At 36.2% G+C, this 16,441-nt stretch overlaps 1 protein-coding gene across 1 annotated transcript in view; it reads left to right on the forward strand.

The window, feature by feature from the left end:
- Positions 1-2,353: 2,353 nt before the first annotated feature.
- The window catches only part of BOLL (boule homolog, RNA binding protein), a 65,526-nt gene continuing 51,438 nt past the window's right edge, over positions 2,354-16,441 (forward strand). The window contains 6 exon segments of the mRNA XM_073218578.1: positions 2,354-3,552; positions 6,759-6,902; positions 9,397-9,488; positions 11,332-11,386; positions 12,681-12,756; positions 16,206-16,333. Of these exon segments, the coding sequence (XP_073074679.1) occupies positions 3,154-3,552; positions 6,759-6,902; positions 9,397-9,488; positions 11,332-11,386; positions 12,681-12,756; positions 16,206-16,333 (894 nt within the window). The 5' untranslated portion in view covers positions 2,354-3,153.

A 16,441-nucleotide genomic window follows, 5' to 3' on the forward strand; every position in this document is an offset into this window, starting at 1 on the left:
CCATCTCTGTAACATCCTCTCGAAGTATAAGCATTGTGTTTCCTGTAGAGGAAAAGATCTGAACTGACCTCTTTACTTCCTTAAGACAGATTTTTTAGAAATCCTGTCCCTCACCTCTATTTCAAATATAGAAACATCATAGAGAAAAAGAAAGCAACTAATAATGCTCCAAAATATAAGAAAGAGTTGAAAGACCTGGGAACAAGAAATAAATAAAATCGAAGCAGAGACATCTTCTAAACACGTCTTTTTATTTTGTTTTATCTACCAAGTTAAGTCCCTTGTCTGGGCTATCTCTGCACCTGGCAACTCTTCTACTGCTATGCTTAGCACATGGAGTGAATAAACTTTCTATCTTCTTAGCTCCTTCTCCCACTAGACACGGGATGTTGGAGAGCAAGAGCCAGGTCTGAATTATTGCCAGATACCCTGCCGTAGAGTAAAGGCTGGCCTATGGAGGCAGGCAAATGGTTATCTAGGTCTGTAAGCTAGAGAACACATTCAAAGGGTTATCAAGGAATTGACTGCCTAAAACAGACCTTAGGAACTAGAATCTGTAGCTAGAAAACTCAAGAGGCAGGAATGGGAGAACTGCCAGGACGGGAAGGCAAACAAAGTGGACAAACTTGGATAAATCCCTAAAACAGGAACTAGTCTTAACAGACTGTGTGAAGGAAAAAGATGAGATGTTGGGATGCTATCAAAAGCATAAGAAAATGGGTTTGCAATTATGTGTTGTACTTTTATATTTACCTTTGTCAATAACATCTCCAGTATCTGAAACTTGAGACTTCTGAATGATCCTCACCAATCCCTCTCCTTGCCCAACAGTCTCAATTCCTTTCTGGTTTCTCCCTAATCCTTTCCTAGCATTTTATTCTCACTGTTGTCACTTTCATTTAGGTCCCCATTACTTTTCACTAGAGTAGTATTCTCCTAAGTCAATTATCTGATTCTAGTACCTTAAAAACTGTTCTCTGGTCTGAGACTATCTTCCTGAAGTCTGGCTCTGATTACATAATTCCTGATTCGGTTTCAGTAATCTTCAATGGCCCTCTATGTGCAAAGGTCTCCAGAATAATTCTTAGTCCTTAGTACCATGGGGTGAATAAAATGGCAGAGTGTACCATGAATGGGTAATGAAGTCAGATAAAACTAAGTTTTGAAAACTGAATCTACCACTTATTAGCAATGTGACTACACAAGTCACTTTTACCTCTCTAAGGCTCAGATTTCCAGAGACAGAGAATGATAGCCAAGGCAATTAAAAGAGAATGTGCCTAACCCAGTGCTGGATACATGACCAGGACTCTGTATCTTTCCTCCTATTTTGCCACCCAGACGAGCATTTCAGCTCTGATGCTCCTCTTACCCAGTCCTGGACACTGCTCCACAATGCTGTCCTCTATTCTTCCACACACCTCTGATCATAGTCTTAACATATATCACTTATCCTATTCTTCTTGAATCTTACTTAATACAAGAATATTAGGTATAATCATTGTTTTGAGTTATGAAGTCATTTCTCCCCTTCTAGATTAAAAACACCTCAGCAACAGAGGTCTTATCTTCTTTATCTTATCTGCCATAGCATATAGCATTATGTGTTGCATATAATAGGAACTCTGTAATTTTTCATGATTTATCCAAATTTTAAAATTAAAAATTCCTTTTTCTTTAGGAATCAAGAGTTACAAGCAGAGCAGAGAATTATCACTCTATAAATATAGTGTATTCCCCTAGCAGCCAATACAGCCCTTGAAATAGTGTTCCCTAAATTGTGTTGATTAGTTGGTGTATCAGAGACTGAACACCTACTACAGTGAATACCATCTTCAAAAATGAGTGATTTTAGTCAAAAAAGACTTGGGCAAAAGATAGTAATATCTACTTAAATCCATCATTACTACTGGGAAAAATGCCCCAAGATCAGTTCTAATGGTATTCAACACTAAATTATTCTGCTCCTGAATATATGTTTTAATTTGAATAGGTTTGTATTCTGTCTCTACAGAAACTAAAACCTAAGAGAATGAGCTTAAATTGCAAGCAGAAATGTACAATGACTTTCAGGACGCTTTAGGTGAATTGCATTCAATGAAAACAATTGTTTCCCATTTTATTTTTGGTAAATAATATTATAAGCTAATCTTTGAGAAGATTAAAAATTAATAACAATCACACTGCTTATTTTTTAACTGTTTAACTTGAAAGTAAAATAACCCAAAGTCAAATTTCTGTAACAGTATTACTGATGTAACTTTTAATAGTTGTTGCTGCTCATTCTTTAAAATACATGTCAAAATGGTTAAGATCATGAACTGTTGTCAGAGAGATCCCCGGTTAAATTTCCTATAGCTTTAGACCTCTACCAAATTACTTAACCTCCAAATCTCCATTCCCTTACCTATAATATGAAGATAATAGGAAAATCTATCTGAAGGGTTGTGAATGAAATGATTAAATGGTACTTATTATAAAGCACTGTGTAGGGCACAAAGTGAGCCCAAGGTACATTGGGAACTATAATCATCATCATCATCATCATTACATAAGTTTACTTGGTTGTAATTATTTTGAATTCGGTTCTACATTATATACATCACAAAAATATGTTATATCGGCAGTACATATCATTCTCAGCTACCTTTTAAAGAGTTTTTAGAAAGCAGTCTTCTTTCAGTGGAGATTCCAAGGCTATTTTATTACAGCTGGAGAGGCTCTAGCCAAGTTGCCGTCCTCATACTGTCTCGGGCTCTGGAGGCTTCGTCGCGGACCCGCTCAGCCGGGTCGGACCGGCGGGAGCCGCTCGGGTCGCAGGGCTGGGGCGGGCGCCGCCTCCCGGACGGGGCTGCGCGGCGGGCCTCGTCCAAAGCCGCCAGCGCCGCCCCGCCCGCTCGGCGAGGATGAGTGACTGCGACAACAGGTGCAGCGCGACGTCCGCGGCTGCTCGGGAGCCCCCGGTTGGCGCGTCAGGCCCCGAGAGTCACTTTGACTCTGGAAAGTGCCCCTTCTCGCCTTGCACCAGCCTTGAGAAGTCGCCCCTCAACCGGCGTCTCGCGCCTTAGTAAAGCCTGTGGGCACGTCAACGTCTAGAAACCCACCAGTCCCAGAGGCAGACTTTTCTACAAGAGAGGGAAAGGCGTGCAGTGCATGGAGCGCTGCATAACCTTTCACTCTCTCCTCCCCAGCCGTCCGAAAGCAGGCGAGAGTGGCCCCAGAAGAGAGCCCTCGGTCCGCACACCCCACGCCCGCCCTTACTTGCTACATGCACGTTCTTTCCCTGAGACTGCTCAACCCGGCGACCACTGGCCACAGATGAAACAAGCACGCACGCACGCACGCGCCCCTCCTCGGCTTGCGGCGCCCGCCCACACCGCCGCCCGCCGCCCGCCGCGACATTGGCTGCTCCACACCGCCCCACCCACACCCCCGCGGGTGGCAGGTTCAAGACCCCGGGTCCGAGCCTGCGCCGCTACAGCTGCCACTGCCCCCGTCGCCGCCACGGGGAGTCTCCGTCGGGAAACGTGGTGTTGCTTCCTTGGAATGAAGGTGCTTTCAAAGTCCAGGTTTCTCTTCCTTTCTCCCAACTTCTGAACAGTGTAGTGGAAGATGGAGACAAGAGTCCGAGGAGGTGACTACTGCAGTCAGGGCCCCAGGCCCTGAGGTACAGGGGAAAAGGAGCAACGTGGACTCCGTCCGTGAAGAGCTAAAAGAGCAAAGTCTAGTGCCCAAGTGCCCACTAGTTTCATGGGAAGAACGTGGACAGGGTGTCCACTGACCTCTGCAAAGGGTGCCTGCCTGCAGGCCCCATCTAGTTGTGTTGTAGGGCCGGGAACGTGGAGCCATCGGACCTGGACTGAGTGTAGGCAGACGGGGGACCTCGGAAACGGCCGAGAGGTATAGGGAGGCGGTGGGTGGTGGGGCCTTGTGCACCAGGCGGAGCTAGTCTAAGGGGGACAGCTTTCCCGCAGAAACCGGGCTCGGCTGCGTCTTTGACGCTCATTCCACCGCAAGAAGTTGCCAGGGCAGCTGACACCTTTTCTCCCCCACTGATGAGTGAAAACTGCGAGGCCTGAGAGACCCGCTGGGGGTTGGGGGATTAGGGGCAGGGGTGCAGGTCGGATTCAGGCCCCATCGCCTGGCGTGCTCGCCGTAGCCGGCAGAGGCCGGCTGTCGTGGGAGGGCGGAAACGGAATAGACGGAAGAAGCCGCGCGCTGCGCCCACGCTCGCCGGCAGCCAATCAGCGGGCCGCGCGAGGACCATGGGGGTGGCTGAGCACGAGGTCGACGCCTGGGCCGGTGCCGTTGAGGGTTTCCGCCACTACCGCTGGCGGGTTAGCAGGACAAAATTTCTGGCTGGCTGGCCTTCTTTTCCCTCCCGCACTTTGGTGGGGAGGGGGTGGAACCTCGTGTCACTGCCCAAGTTCGTGATGGCCCGAGAGAACCCGAAGAAGTTGTCGCCACGGCCATTTCCCCCAGCGCTTTGACTTACTGGCATCCAAGGGGAAGGAGCGCCGAGGCCATGACTGCGACGGTTAGCCTGCCCTCTTCCTGTGGTCTTCCCAGGCCAACTAGATGGTGGATTTTGAGGTTAATTTTCCAGGGAAGGAGGCAGTGAGGGCACATTACTTTGGAGGAAATTTTTAAATAAACTCTGTAGTGCTAGATATAACTCAGTTAAGGAAGCTAAGGACCCTCACTTCTAACCCAATAACACTTACGTAGGTGCTTTTCATACATTTGGAAAATTATTTAACTCAGTGCATCACTAAGAAACCTAGATGTGGCGCCTACCTGGGCCTTGTTATTGCTAACAGAATATTTTCTAGGCTATTACATTGTGTTCTTCAACCCACAGTGTAATGGTTGGCATGTCGTGAGCAGGAATAAATAATTCATTTATTCATTTGTTTAACCAATATTTACTGAATTATATTCTATATATACCGTCTCTACTTTGGATGCTGCAGTGAACAAAACAGGCAAAATCCCTGTCCTCATGAATGTTACGTTATAATGAAAAGAGACAATAAGCCTAAAAACTAAACTATATAATATGTTGGAAAGTGACAAGTGGTTAAGTAGAAAACCAAAGCTGTTGGAACAGACAGAGCAGGAGCCTTAGAAACTGAAGGATGAAATGAATGAATTGTAAAAAAGTTTGTTTTCTCAGTATTGCTTAACTAGTTTCTCAACATTGGAAATAGAGCACTCTGTTCACTTAGGTACATGTCATCCCTCTCTCAATGAAAAATACTGAAGTTGACTTTTATTTGAACAAATGTGAGAACAAGTAAGTTCATCTATTGAATTTTTTAAGATAATTTCTTGAAGACTGACCAAAAATTTCTACAACGTAGGTAATTTCTACACTCTAACAAACAGGCAAAGAGACGTTTTATCTACCAGACTGGTTATATTCTAACAATACATATCCACAGTTGAAATAAAACCTCGCATCCCAGAATCATCCATTCCAGGCACTACTTCCTGTGGTAAAGTGGCTAAAGTTACAGATAACTTCCAAATACCCAGACAGGATATTGTAAGATTGATTCCCAACTTTTAATTGGGAACTATAATATAGCAGTTATTAAATGTGATGACTTTTTGTGGTTTAATAAATGTTTTTATGAACTCTTTTATTAGGGAGTATGTAATATTGCCCCGTAAGACTAGATAAGCAGTAGAGTCTGTAAGGTCCAGCCTGTGTAACGCTATATAGTCACCACTAGCCTAGTTATTTCTCTCTACGTCTTGCAGAGTTTAAGTATTATGGTTTTATTAGCCAATGAAGTGAAAGCAAAGCAAATCTGAAAAAGAACAACTCCATTATCTAAGTTGGAAATTCATTTTCATGTATTCATTTCTCAAAGAATAGAAATTATGAGCTTCAAGTTTTTTGAAACACTCATTTAGTATATCAGACAGTCTCAGAAGTCTGTTTATGTTCCCAGAAAGAATAATTAGCAAGTTCGTGAACTGGTTTCGCTTCAAAATTCTATTCTCAGGTCTTGTTTTTTTCATCTGTACCTTAAGAGTCTACTGTCTTGCCATTGTACAAAGGCTTATATGTTAATATACACTTATTAAAATCTCAGGACCCCTGACTCAAGAGTTGTGAACATATGAATATGTACTGAGCTCAATTCTTTGGTATAAGAACTTATATGTTATAGATGTGCATATATTTTTTAAATGAAATCAGTCCAATCTTTATAAAGTACATTTTAAAGTTTTACTTTAGAGCTGAAAAACAGTGAATTTGAATGTCATAGTTTATTAACTTGTCAATACCCTTCAACCAAGGGCTATCAGGAACACACCTATACTTTTAAATAAAGTTGAGTGTGTTGAATTGTTGCAACATGAAAGAACATACACCATGAGGCCTTCCCAGTAAGAGCGTATTAGAACTTGTAGAATTTAGGTTTGTGTTAAGCAAGTTTAATATTCATCATAAATATTTATAATATTTAAATAGTATATTTAATAATTATTAACATAAGTACATTTAAGTAATAGCTTTAATATTTTTAAGGTTTTCTTTGTAGTGGAGTAGATTCTACATTTCCTATATTTTTGTTGCTCCAAAGAGTTTTTAGCTCTAATTATAATCTTCAGAATATTAGAATAAAGTTGAAGTCTAAAATACTACAATTTTGTCTAAATGATTCACCTTTTTGAAAGATGTTTTCAGCCTGCATCAAAACTTTCATCCAGTGCTAAAAGATTAAAAGAATTTTATTTTGCAGCAAACATCAGATCAGACACAAACAAACTCATTATCTCCATCCCCCTATCCTGTGTCACCTGTGCCTTTGAATAACCCAACAAGTGCCCCAAGATACGGAACAGTGATCCCTAATCGCATCTTTGTAGGAGGAATTGATTTTAAGGTACCTATTTACGCATGCAATATGGTGTATTTTTTGCATTGGAAGTTGTTTTATTTCTCAGAAACTGTTTCTTTGTGCAACTGTGAAAATAGCATATTTACTATTTGCATAATGATTAATAGGTTTCAGATTATCTTAATATAAAGAATCTTTGCAACAGCAATGTAGGTTAAATAGAGCATATGTAGTTGTCCAATTTCACATACAAGCAAACTGAGGATCACTGACATATCTGTAGGCTCTTAGCAACTTAGTGACAGACTAGAATCCTAGTATTCTGACTCATAGTTCCATATTTTTTATTTCACCTTAACACACTACTTATACTTTCTTGCATAGTACTCCAGTAGCCCAAATAATGAGTGATTATAATTTTCAAAAGAAGACTGAATTAGAAAAACACAAACACAAATCTTAGTCCTATGGATATGAAATCCTGCCTTTATATCAACTTTTATCTCCAGTTCCTGAGCAATCTTCTAAACTTCCATCTTTAGCAAATTGCTTTCTGTCACCTGATTCAGAATTTGACCACCAAAAAAAGGACTCAGTCTTTATCAGAATAAAGCATCTTAACAGTAATATATTTTAAATAATGTAATCAGCCCATTTCACTCTTCCAGAGAGACATGGTTTGTGAGATGTTTTGTAGCACCCCAAAACAGGATGAGGTAGTAGCAAACACCTCCAGGGAAGGCACGCGTGGATATGTTAAGTGGGATACCCTTACTTCCAAATGGATATATAGAAGGATTTCCAAGCTTCTGTACTACATATTGGAAATTACAGAAATAGTAGTTGTCCTTCTTGATAAAAAAAAATCCTTCTGCCATTAGGGTATGATATTTGTCAGGTATAACTCATGATTTCCCTATAATCCTTCACAATTTGGATGGAATTACTTTCATGCTGCTTAAGATAAATGCACTTAGTGTATTTGTCAGAACAATAAATCTTAAGCAAGTATGTAATTGGTTCACTAAAAATAAAAATTATTTCTTACGAAATGCTTCGTTTTTAAGATTTTGTTATACTAGTGGCTGACCATAAAAATATTCAAGTTGAATATTCTTGTTTAGAATTTATATTACAATATCTTAGTATATTTTCAAAATATACTAAAAATCAATATATCAAAAGTAAATCATCAATACATGTAATAATTTGTACAGCTAGGTTATTCTAGGTTCCTGAAACCTATGAGCTACATTATGAACTTTGGGGGCCATTGTTACAATGCAGTCACAGCTTTAAGGTAATGCTAGGGTTCCCTCCTTTATGCCTTTTCCAAAACCAAAGACAAATGCCAACAAGGAAATGGTTTACTGTAACAAAAAGCTTTTTAAAACTCTCTTTTTAGAAGCCTATAGCCCAGTCGCTCTCAGTATTTAATCATCCTGACTTTCTCCTTACTTTTCAACAAAGAAGTAGAGCTGCAAAATTGATCTAGTGGTTCTTCTACCAGAGAATAACTTGTAATATGTTCTCAAATCTTTAAAATAGAAATACTTATTCTGGCATTGATTTCATTTTAAGTTTATTCAAATACAAAGCATTCATTTATTGATTAACTCATTATTTGTCATCATCTGGTTCAGCAGGCTTTAGGTTACCAACTAAACACCATTATTGTATACAAGTAGTGAGGTACCAGTGGAACTCAGAAGGGATAGCTGCGCTGCTAGGCATGTCTTTTCCTATGTATATAAAGAAATATTTTTCTAGGTATATTTAAAGTTCCACTTGGGGGGCAAACAATTATAGCTGAACCAGAAAATGAAATTGCAGTGAATGTAATGTGAATACTCTAGGAAAAGGTAATGAGTTTGCTGTGAAACTATTTCAGATATGTCCAAACCATCTTTGCAGACATCTTGTACATTATAGTCTAATAATTACTCAAATTTTTATTTTGAATATCGTCTTATCTGTATGTAGCTGAAATGTGTATTGAGTACAGCTGAAGTTTCTAAAAATGTTAAATCTTGTAGCCACTTTATCGTTAATCACAAATTGAGTTCAAATACTTTTGGAAGTGTCCTTTTCGTAATATCTTACTCTTCCTAGAGATCATGCTGATTAAAATAGTGACTGATGTAGGCCAATGTAACCTTGTTCCACTGCCATAACTGTGGACCTCCTTGAGCCACAGAACCACTAGTAGTATGCCCTTAATGTAGTTATAGCTATGCTAATTAAAATTATTTTTTTAACTGGTCAATAAGAATTTCTTTAAATAATAAGCTTTCTTTATAGTTTTAAAACAATTCAGCTTAAATTTTTATTGGTATGTGATCTTTTAACAACATAGTTACTGCATAAAGCATTTATGTTGATTTTAATAACCTTGTGGTTTCATCCAGTTTCTATGCTTAGAGGCATTCTTATATTCCTATTATTATTTATTTATAACCTTTTCTGTCTCTAAAAAAAGCATGAGTTGATTCATCTTTTAGCCATTAAAATTTTTTGTTATTTATTTTTATGCCATTAGACAAATGAAAATGATTTAAGAAAATTTTTTGCCCAATATGGGTCTGTAAAAGAAGTGAAGATTGTAAATGACAGAGCTGGAGTGTCCAAAAGGTTAGTATCACTATAGATAGTACAAAAATTAACAATTGTATTTTTATGGGATTGCTAGGTTTTGTATGCTTACTTTTATTCCATTTTTTAAAAAGAAAACTTTATGCCTCCTTTTCCCTCTTACCTTTTGATCTCCTATTTCATGTGTGTGTGTGTGTGTATTCTGGAGGAAGGGGGCCATTTAATATTCTTCAATTTGTTGGGAAGTTATCCTTGCATTGGGTTGAAGGATCATTCAGTGTTAGGTAGAAAGCACTTAATGTGGAGTAGCTAAAAAACCAGAACATAAAGGAATGAGATACATTTGGAATTGTATGCTACTTTAGACTAGAGAGCACTTTATTTAAAAAAAGCTGACACAAAGGAATGTCTGTAGGTTATGCCTCAGAGACCTAATTAGGGGACTCATCTGAGAAACACAACTCTAATGAGAATGATTTTTAATTGCCAAATCAAGGAAAATTAAAATTTAGAAGAAAACTGTAAGATTGATCTAGAAATATCTAATACCCTTAAAGCTGTTTCAGTGAATTGGTTTATACAAAAGCCAAACTTAAGAGAAGAAAAACATTAACTTACGTGGTAAACTCACTCAAGAAGTTTGACTGTAAAGTTAAGAGAAAATGGGTAAGGCAGTGGAGATCAGTGGAGAATTATATTTATTTTCTTGAAAGAGAGGTAAGACATACATATATAGGCATACAAGGGACATACAAAGGCATACATATATAGGCAATGAGGTGGATAGAAAGTATTAGTGAGAAACTATATATAAATTTGACAGGCACTTTGGAAGAGATGGGATCCTGCAGAGAGACTATTTTTAAAAAATAAGATCCTTCCTCAGACTGACGAACAATATTAGGATGAAATGAGATTATGCCTCTTTTGTTTGTCTAATAGAATTTGCAGTATTTTGTTGATACCCATTTTTTTATCACTGAAAAACACAAATAGAAATGTAAACTGTATTTTATGCCTTTTCCACTGGGTGGTGTATGTGTGCTACCAAAAAATTTAGTCAGACTACCTTCCAAATCCTTGTTTAAGGTTTGGGCAAACAGAAAAATTCCTTTCTTAGGAAAAGAAATTTATATATAATACAGTAGTTATGAATGAAGAAAATAGTAGTCAAGATATTCAGTATTACCCTAAAGGGTTTCCTTAGGTTATCTAAATAGAAATTAAGCTCTGGAGGAGATATACTTTTTATTTCATTTCTTTTTTGTCTACCTGTTTTGGCTTTTTAAACATGGTATATACATCATATGTTTGTATCTTGAACATTATGTGAATTTTACTCTGAAAATAACAGTTATATATGAAAAGAAGATACAGAGTTTGGGTTGTACATATTTTTAATTGATTTTGTTTGGGAAATATACTAACAATTGCATTATCAGTTTATATGTGCTACAGTAAATAATACATTTACCAATGTAAAAATTTTATTGTGTTGAAACTTTAAATTTTTTTAGTTTTCTTTCTACTTTTAATTCCTGTTTAAGCTAACCCTCTCTTATTTTAAAAGGAGATTATTGCTCTGTACTGAAATTTATTGCATCTTAATTGTAAGCCAGACATTAATCTTTCATGCTTTCCTGCTTTATATACAGCTCAGATCTGAAACTGTTTCAAGATTTGGGGTTTTTTTGTCTTTTAGTCCCCTAACTAGAAGAGGTGGTGACAGGTTAAGCTGTGACTGACTCTCCTAAGTTTTGCATGCTGGCACACCATAGAAAAATGCCCACTATTACAGCGGCCCATTCTTTAAAAATAATTTTTTTTAATTTTATATAATTCTAGGGTAATGTTTAAGAAAGTAATTAATACATTTGTTTAGGTATGGTTTCGTCACTTTTGAAACACAAGAAGATGCACAAAAAATTTTACAAGAGGTGAGATCTTTTTGTGTATTTAACTTCATTTTTGGAACTAATTTCTTTGAAACTAATCCTTTCAGATATTTATTTTAATAGAGTTCCAATAAAATGATGAACTGCTAAAAATTTTTTTTGACTTATTTGCGTCTTAAGATTCACAGTGGTCTCCGAAAAAATTAAATTAAAAAAGGACTGCAAAAAAACAAATTCCAAATCATTACTTGAGTATGATTGTGAACTTGTTATTTGCTTAAACTGAGAACTTGGGGATATATCTTTTCTGCAGTATTAACAGCACATTGAATTCCTGAAAAACACTAGAAATATGGATTCCTTGAGTGAGGTTTTCATCATCTGTAATTATTTCCTTCCCATAAAAAACTTTACATAAACTGAAAGCACTCATAGTAAATGTCTGTAGATTGCAGTCCAGTGTAATAACTTTAAATTTGGCAAATGTAACATTTTATATTTTTAGGAAAAAGAATTTGAATTTCATAGTGTTAAATCATATGCAGCTGATTCTCATTATTCATAGTAGTTATGTTCTGTCAAGCCACTATGAACACTCAGCAAATACTGAACTGCTGCTCCTAGAAAAAATATAGGGCTAGGTTCCACAAGCTTGTGGTCACAATATTTTTATCAACCAGTCAATACAGAACTTTGTTTTGTGTGTTTCTGTTTAAAAATGTATATATTATTGATTCCTTAACATTGAACTCATGGCCAACAACACTATAACTCATACCTGTGTTAAGCATACCTAACACATATTGTTTTTGTGCTTAGAAACATTAATGAACACTTTAGCACTACACTTGAGAGCCCTTTTAAATAGCAAAATCACCAACATAATGCATAATAATGTGGCACTAAATAGAACACGAAAAGGACTGTTGTTACAGTGTAAGATGAAAGAAGGACCACCTTGTTTGACCTCACCTGGTACGATGTAGATCAGGTAACTCAAATTGTTCATCTCTCTGTTCATGTCCACTAATAACCACTAAATTGCCCAAGGTGCTGATTTGAGGGATTTAAATGAATGTTAGTGAATTAGCAGATTCCCAAATACAGATTCATAAAAAGAGGAATGACTGTATTTCAGATGAGGAATTAGGGTCAGAACATTGGAATCAAGATTCAGACCCAGACTTATTTAATTCAGAGACTTTGCCCTTTCTATTATACCTTGCTTTCAAAGAATACTATAGTCTGAATTTTAAAAATTGTTTCTCACTTGTTTTTCCTTATTGTTTTTATAAAAAATAGTGCCAAGACAATGACATACTTTTTCTTATTTTAGGCTGAAAAACTTAATTATCAGGATAAGAAACTGAAAATTGGTCCAGCAATAAGAAAACAACAAGTAGGGATCCCTCGTATGTATTAAGAACTAATGTATTTTCCAATATATTCTCATGGTGCTTCTTTGAAGTATCAGACTTTTGTAGAACTTCATTAAAATACCAGGTTTCTTTCATTTAACAAAGCTATTTTATCAAAGTTGATGATCAGGTGGATATTTCTTAACCACAATTAGTGTACATTAGATTTTGGGAAGGATAGGGAAAAATTTACGTAAATGATATTTAGATATATTCCATACAGTTATATCTTTTTTTTTAATTTTTAATCTACACTTACATAAAAGAAGACTCTTTTATGATAAAAATATAATCTAAAATTGCAAAAGTATATACAAGTAATTTAGAATTACTAATTAGAAAATTTTCTAATTGGAAAAATAATTTAAAATTAGAAATTTAAATTTAAAATACAGAAAGTGAACCGGTATCAGAAACTCTTATACTGTAAAACAACTACATGTGTCATAATTACCAGAAGGAACAATCCCTAGAACTTAGGAATTAGCTAAGTTACGTACCTTCCTCAAATTTTTGTAATGCTTTCAACTCTACTCTTCTTTTTTATCTTACTCTTCCCATTTATTATATTAAGCATTTTTACAGTTAACTTTTTACGGAAATATTTATTAAAATCTCTAAAAGAAACTTCTAGAAGGAGAAACGTCACATACAGTTGGTAACTAAATTTTCTTATTCTTACATAGCTATGTACTAATGTCCACTGGGATGTTTAAAACATTAGTTATTATATACCTTTTAACAAGCTAATAGACTGGCTCATTTGAACTTCTGTTTTTGACTGAGAAGTTAACAGATTGGAAGTTTAATTTTGGCCTGGTATTTGTTCATTTAGAAGGTAACTGATGTGTTATCATTAGGTTGAGACTTTAAAATGGAATGCACTAAAAATGGCAGAATGCTGAATATTTTCAGATTACTATTGTTAGTTGCAAGAGTTAAGCTGTAACATGTAGTAACAGTTCTTTAACCCATTATGACCCACAAGTTGCTAAAATGAGAACATTAATCAGCACAATGCTGAATGCTTTCAAACAGATGAATGGTTAAGAGATATACAATGCAAGCAAGGGTCAGTGTTACAGGTTTTCATTTATTTCATTTAATTTTAACAACAACCAGTTGAGGTATTATTAGCTCTGTTTTTATAAATAGAAAATTCAGTCTTAGAAAGGTAAAGTCGTTGTTTTTGAAACATTTCTGCTGTAGTACCCCTAAATGTAGAGAAAAGTGAATCTTGGCATGTTATGGGTCTCAACCAGTGCAGCATACCAGAATTACAAATCTTCTTTAAAATCTCAAGGCTCATATAAAAACTTCATGTACAGTTTGTATTCTGTCCCATACTATTATATTGCTTATTTTTATATAAAAATGTTCCCTAAAAATAAGTATTTGATTAAAACTGATTCTGTAGGAAGATCATCATGTTCAGCCTGTGCTTTTTCCATTTCCTGGCATACCATCCCATGCCCAAATTTGAGAAGTATAGGGTTAAATAATTTAGCAAAATGATAGCATTAGCCTTCAAATCGAGGGCAGGTTGACCCCAAAGCTCTTTTTAGTTTTCTATGAAGAAATAATAAGTATTAAAAGTACATTTACAACATAAGAAAGTCTTGGTTTTTTTCCTCAAATCTACCACTTTCTTCCATCTCCGTTACCAATATTCTAGTCCCCACTACCCACTTGGTTTGCCTTGATTGCTAGAAGTGCCTCCTAACAGTTGTCCTTGAATCTAATCTTGCTACCTTCCAACCCATCATACACAAGGTAGTCAAAGTGATCTTTCACACATGCACATCTTATCATGTTATATTCTGTTTATTTTGAGCTTCTCTTCTGTTTTCTTTCTATTCATTAGCCATTTAGCCTTCTCTTAGTTCCAGAACGTACCATAACCCCCTGATCTATTTCCTTAATCTAGAATGGTCTTTGCCAGCCCATCCATTTTCTAAAGCTCAGCCCAAATGCTCCATATATATATATTTATATATATATATATAATTGAAATGGTCAGCATAATACCCTGTACTACCCGGTACTATACGACTTTTTCATGTATTTATCAAAATTGTACTTGATTAACTAATTGTGTAATTATTGTGTGACTATATTCCCATCCAGAACCTAACTCCTATGAAGAGACTATGGGATGTCCAATTTTTTTCTTTTTGGCTGTATCCCAGGGCCTAGTTCAATGCCTTGTAACAGTACCCAGTCTAAATTAATTTATTTAACAGATAAACCATGGTTCCTTGGTGATCTTTGGAGGGAAATCTGAATTGTGTGCAGAATTTTGTTTGGATGTATAGCTTTCTGAGAAAAGGATCCATGGCTTTCACCAGATTCTCAAAAAAATTGGATTAAGAGTCACTAAAATAAGCAGTAACAATACTAGATGAAATGAGTAAAAACATAAAAACTGAGAAGTAGCATACTATTTAAGTGATAGGCCAATGCTGCTTACAGTGTGGTTTGCAGCCAGCAACAGTTCACTTGGGATCTGTCAAAATGCAAATCCTCAGGCCCTATCCCAGACTTACTAAATCAAAATCTCTGGAGATGTGGCCCTGGAATTTGTATTCTAATAAACTGTCAATGGTGATTCTAATGTATGTTGAATTTTGATAAGCACTTGTATAGTGGAAGGAGGATTGCAAGTTCCAGTAATTTATATAACCTTGCTGGTCAAATACATAATCTAATCTGGTTTATATAAATGCTTAAAGTCTCCTCCTGACCAAAAAACATATATATTTTTTTATCTTGGGGGGATAAATATACATAACCTGATCTGAGAAAAGAGATGGGGACCCAGATCTAGACACGTTAAAATTTATGGTTACGTTGTAACAGCAGCAGTTGTAGGAAAGGAAGACCAGAGAATAAAAGAGAATCATAGCATGGCTGTGCTGCCGATAGTGCATCCAAAATATTTGTAGGATGGAAACTGTCTTCAGGCAAGTAAAATCTCCAACTTCAATGTTTCCATGATTTTTGACCTTTTACAAGTAAAAGGTCTTACTAAGGTCTTAGGAGCTTCACTATAGTGTCTTTAATCTTCAAGTAACTCTAAATTATATGTCATTTATATTTGTAAATATAATGACTATGCTGATAATAATCTAAATTGTTAAGCTTTCTGTTTCATTATACTGGTGTTAAAATCTGAAATGGTCAATTTTTAGTATTCCTTATTAATTTGCATCTTTTTCTTTTATTCACTTTAAGCTAATGAAAGCACTAGTGGCAGTGAATTCAAAAATGTGTATTTCAAAGGTAATCTAATATGTGGATTTTTTTTTAGAAAGCTTGTAATATCGAATTTTTACTATAGCTGTGTAGATATATTAAGCTAAACATTTTCCAATGTTCAAAAATTACATTTCTAAAGTTAAATCAATATTTCAAGTATTATTATTTAATTTTGTTTGCTTTAGGTTCCAGTATAATGCCAGCAGCTGGAACAATATATCTAACAACTTCAACTGGATATCCTTACACTTATCATAATGGGGTTGCTTACTTTCATACTCCAGAAGTAACTTCAGTCCCACCACCTTGGCCTGTAAGTAATTTCATTTTAGAAGAGTTTCTATCTATTACTGTCAAAATTAAAAAAAAAAATTTTTGATTTCTGAAATATTTCAACATCAGACAAGTACAAATAATAATA

Source organism: Manis javanica, chromosome 12, assembly GCF_040802235.1.
Source record: "Manis javanica isolate MJ-LG chromosome 12, MJ_LKY, whole genome shotgun sequence".
Classification (NCBI taxonomy): domain Eukaryota; kingdom Metazoa; phylum Chordata; class Mammalia; order Pholidota; family Manidae; genus Manis; species Manis javanica.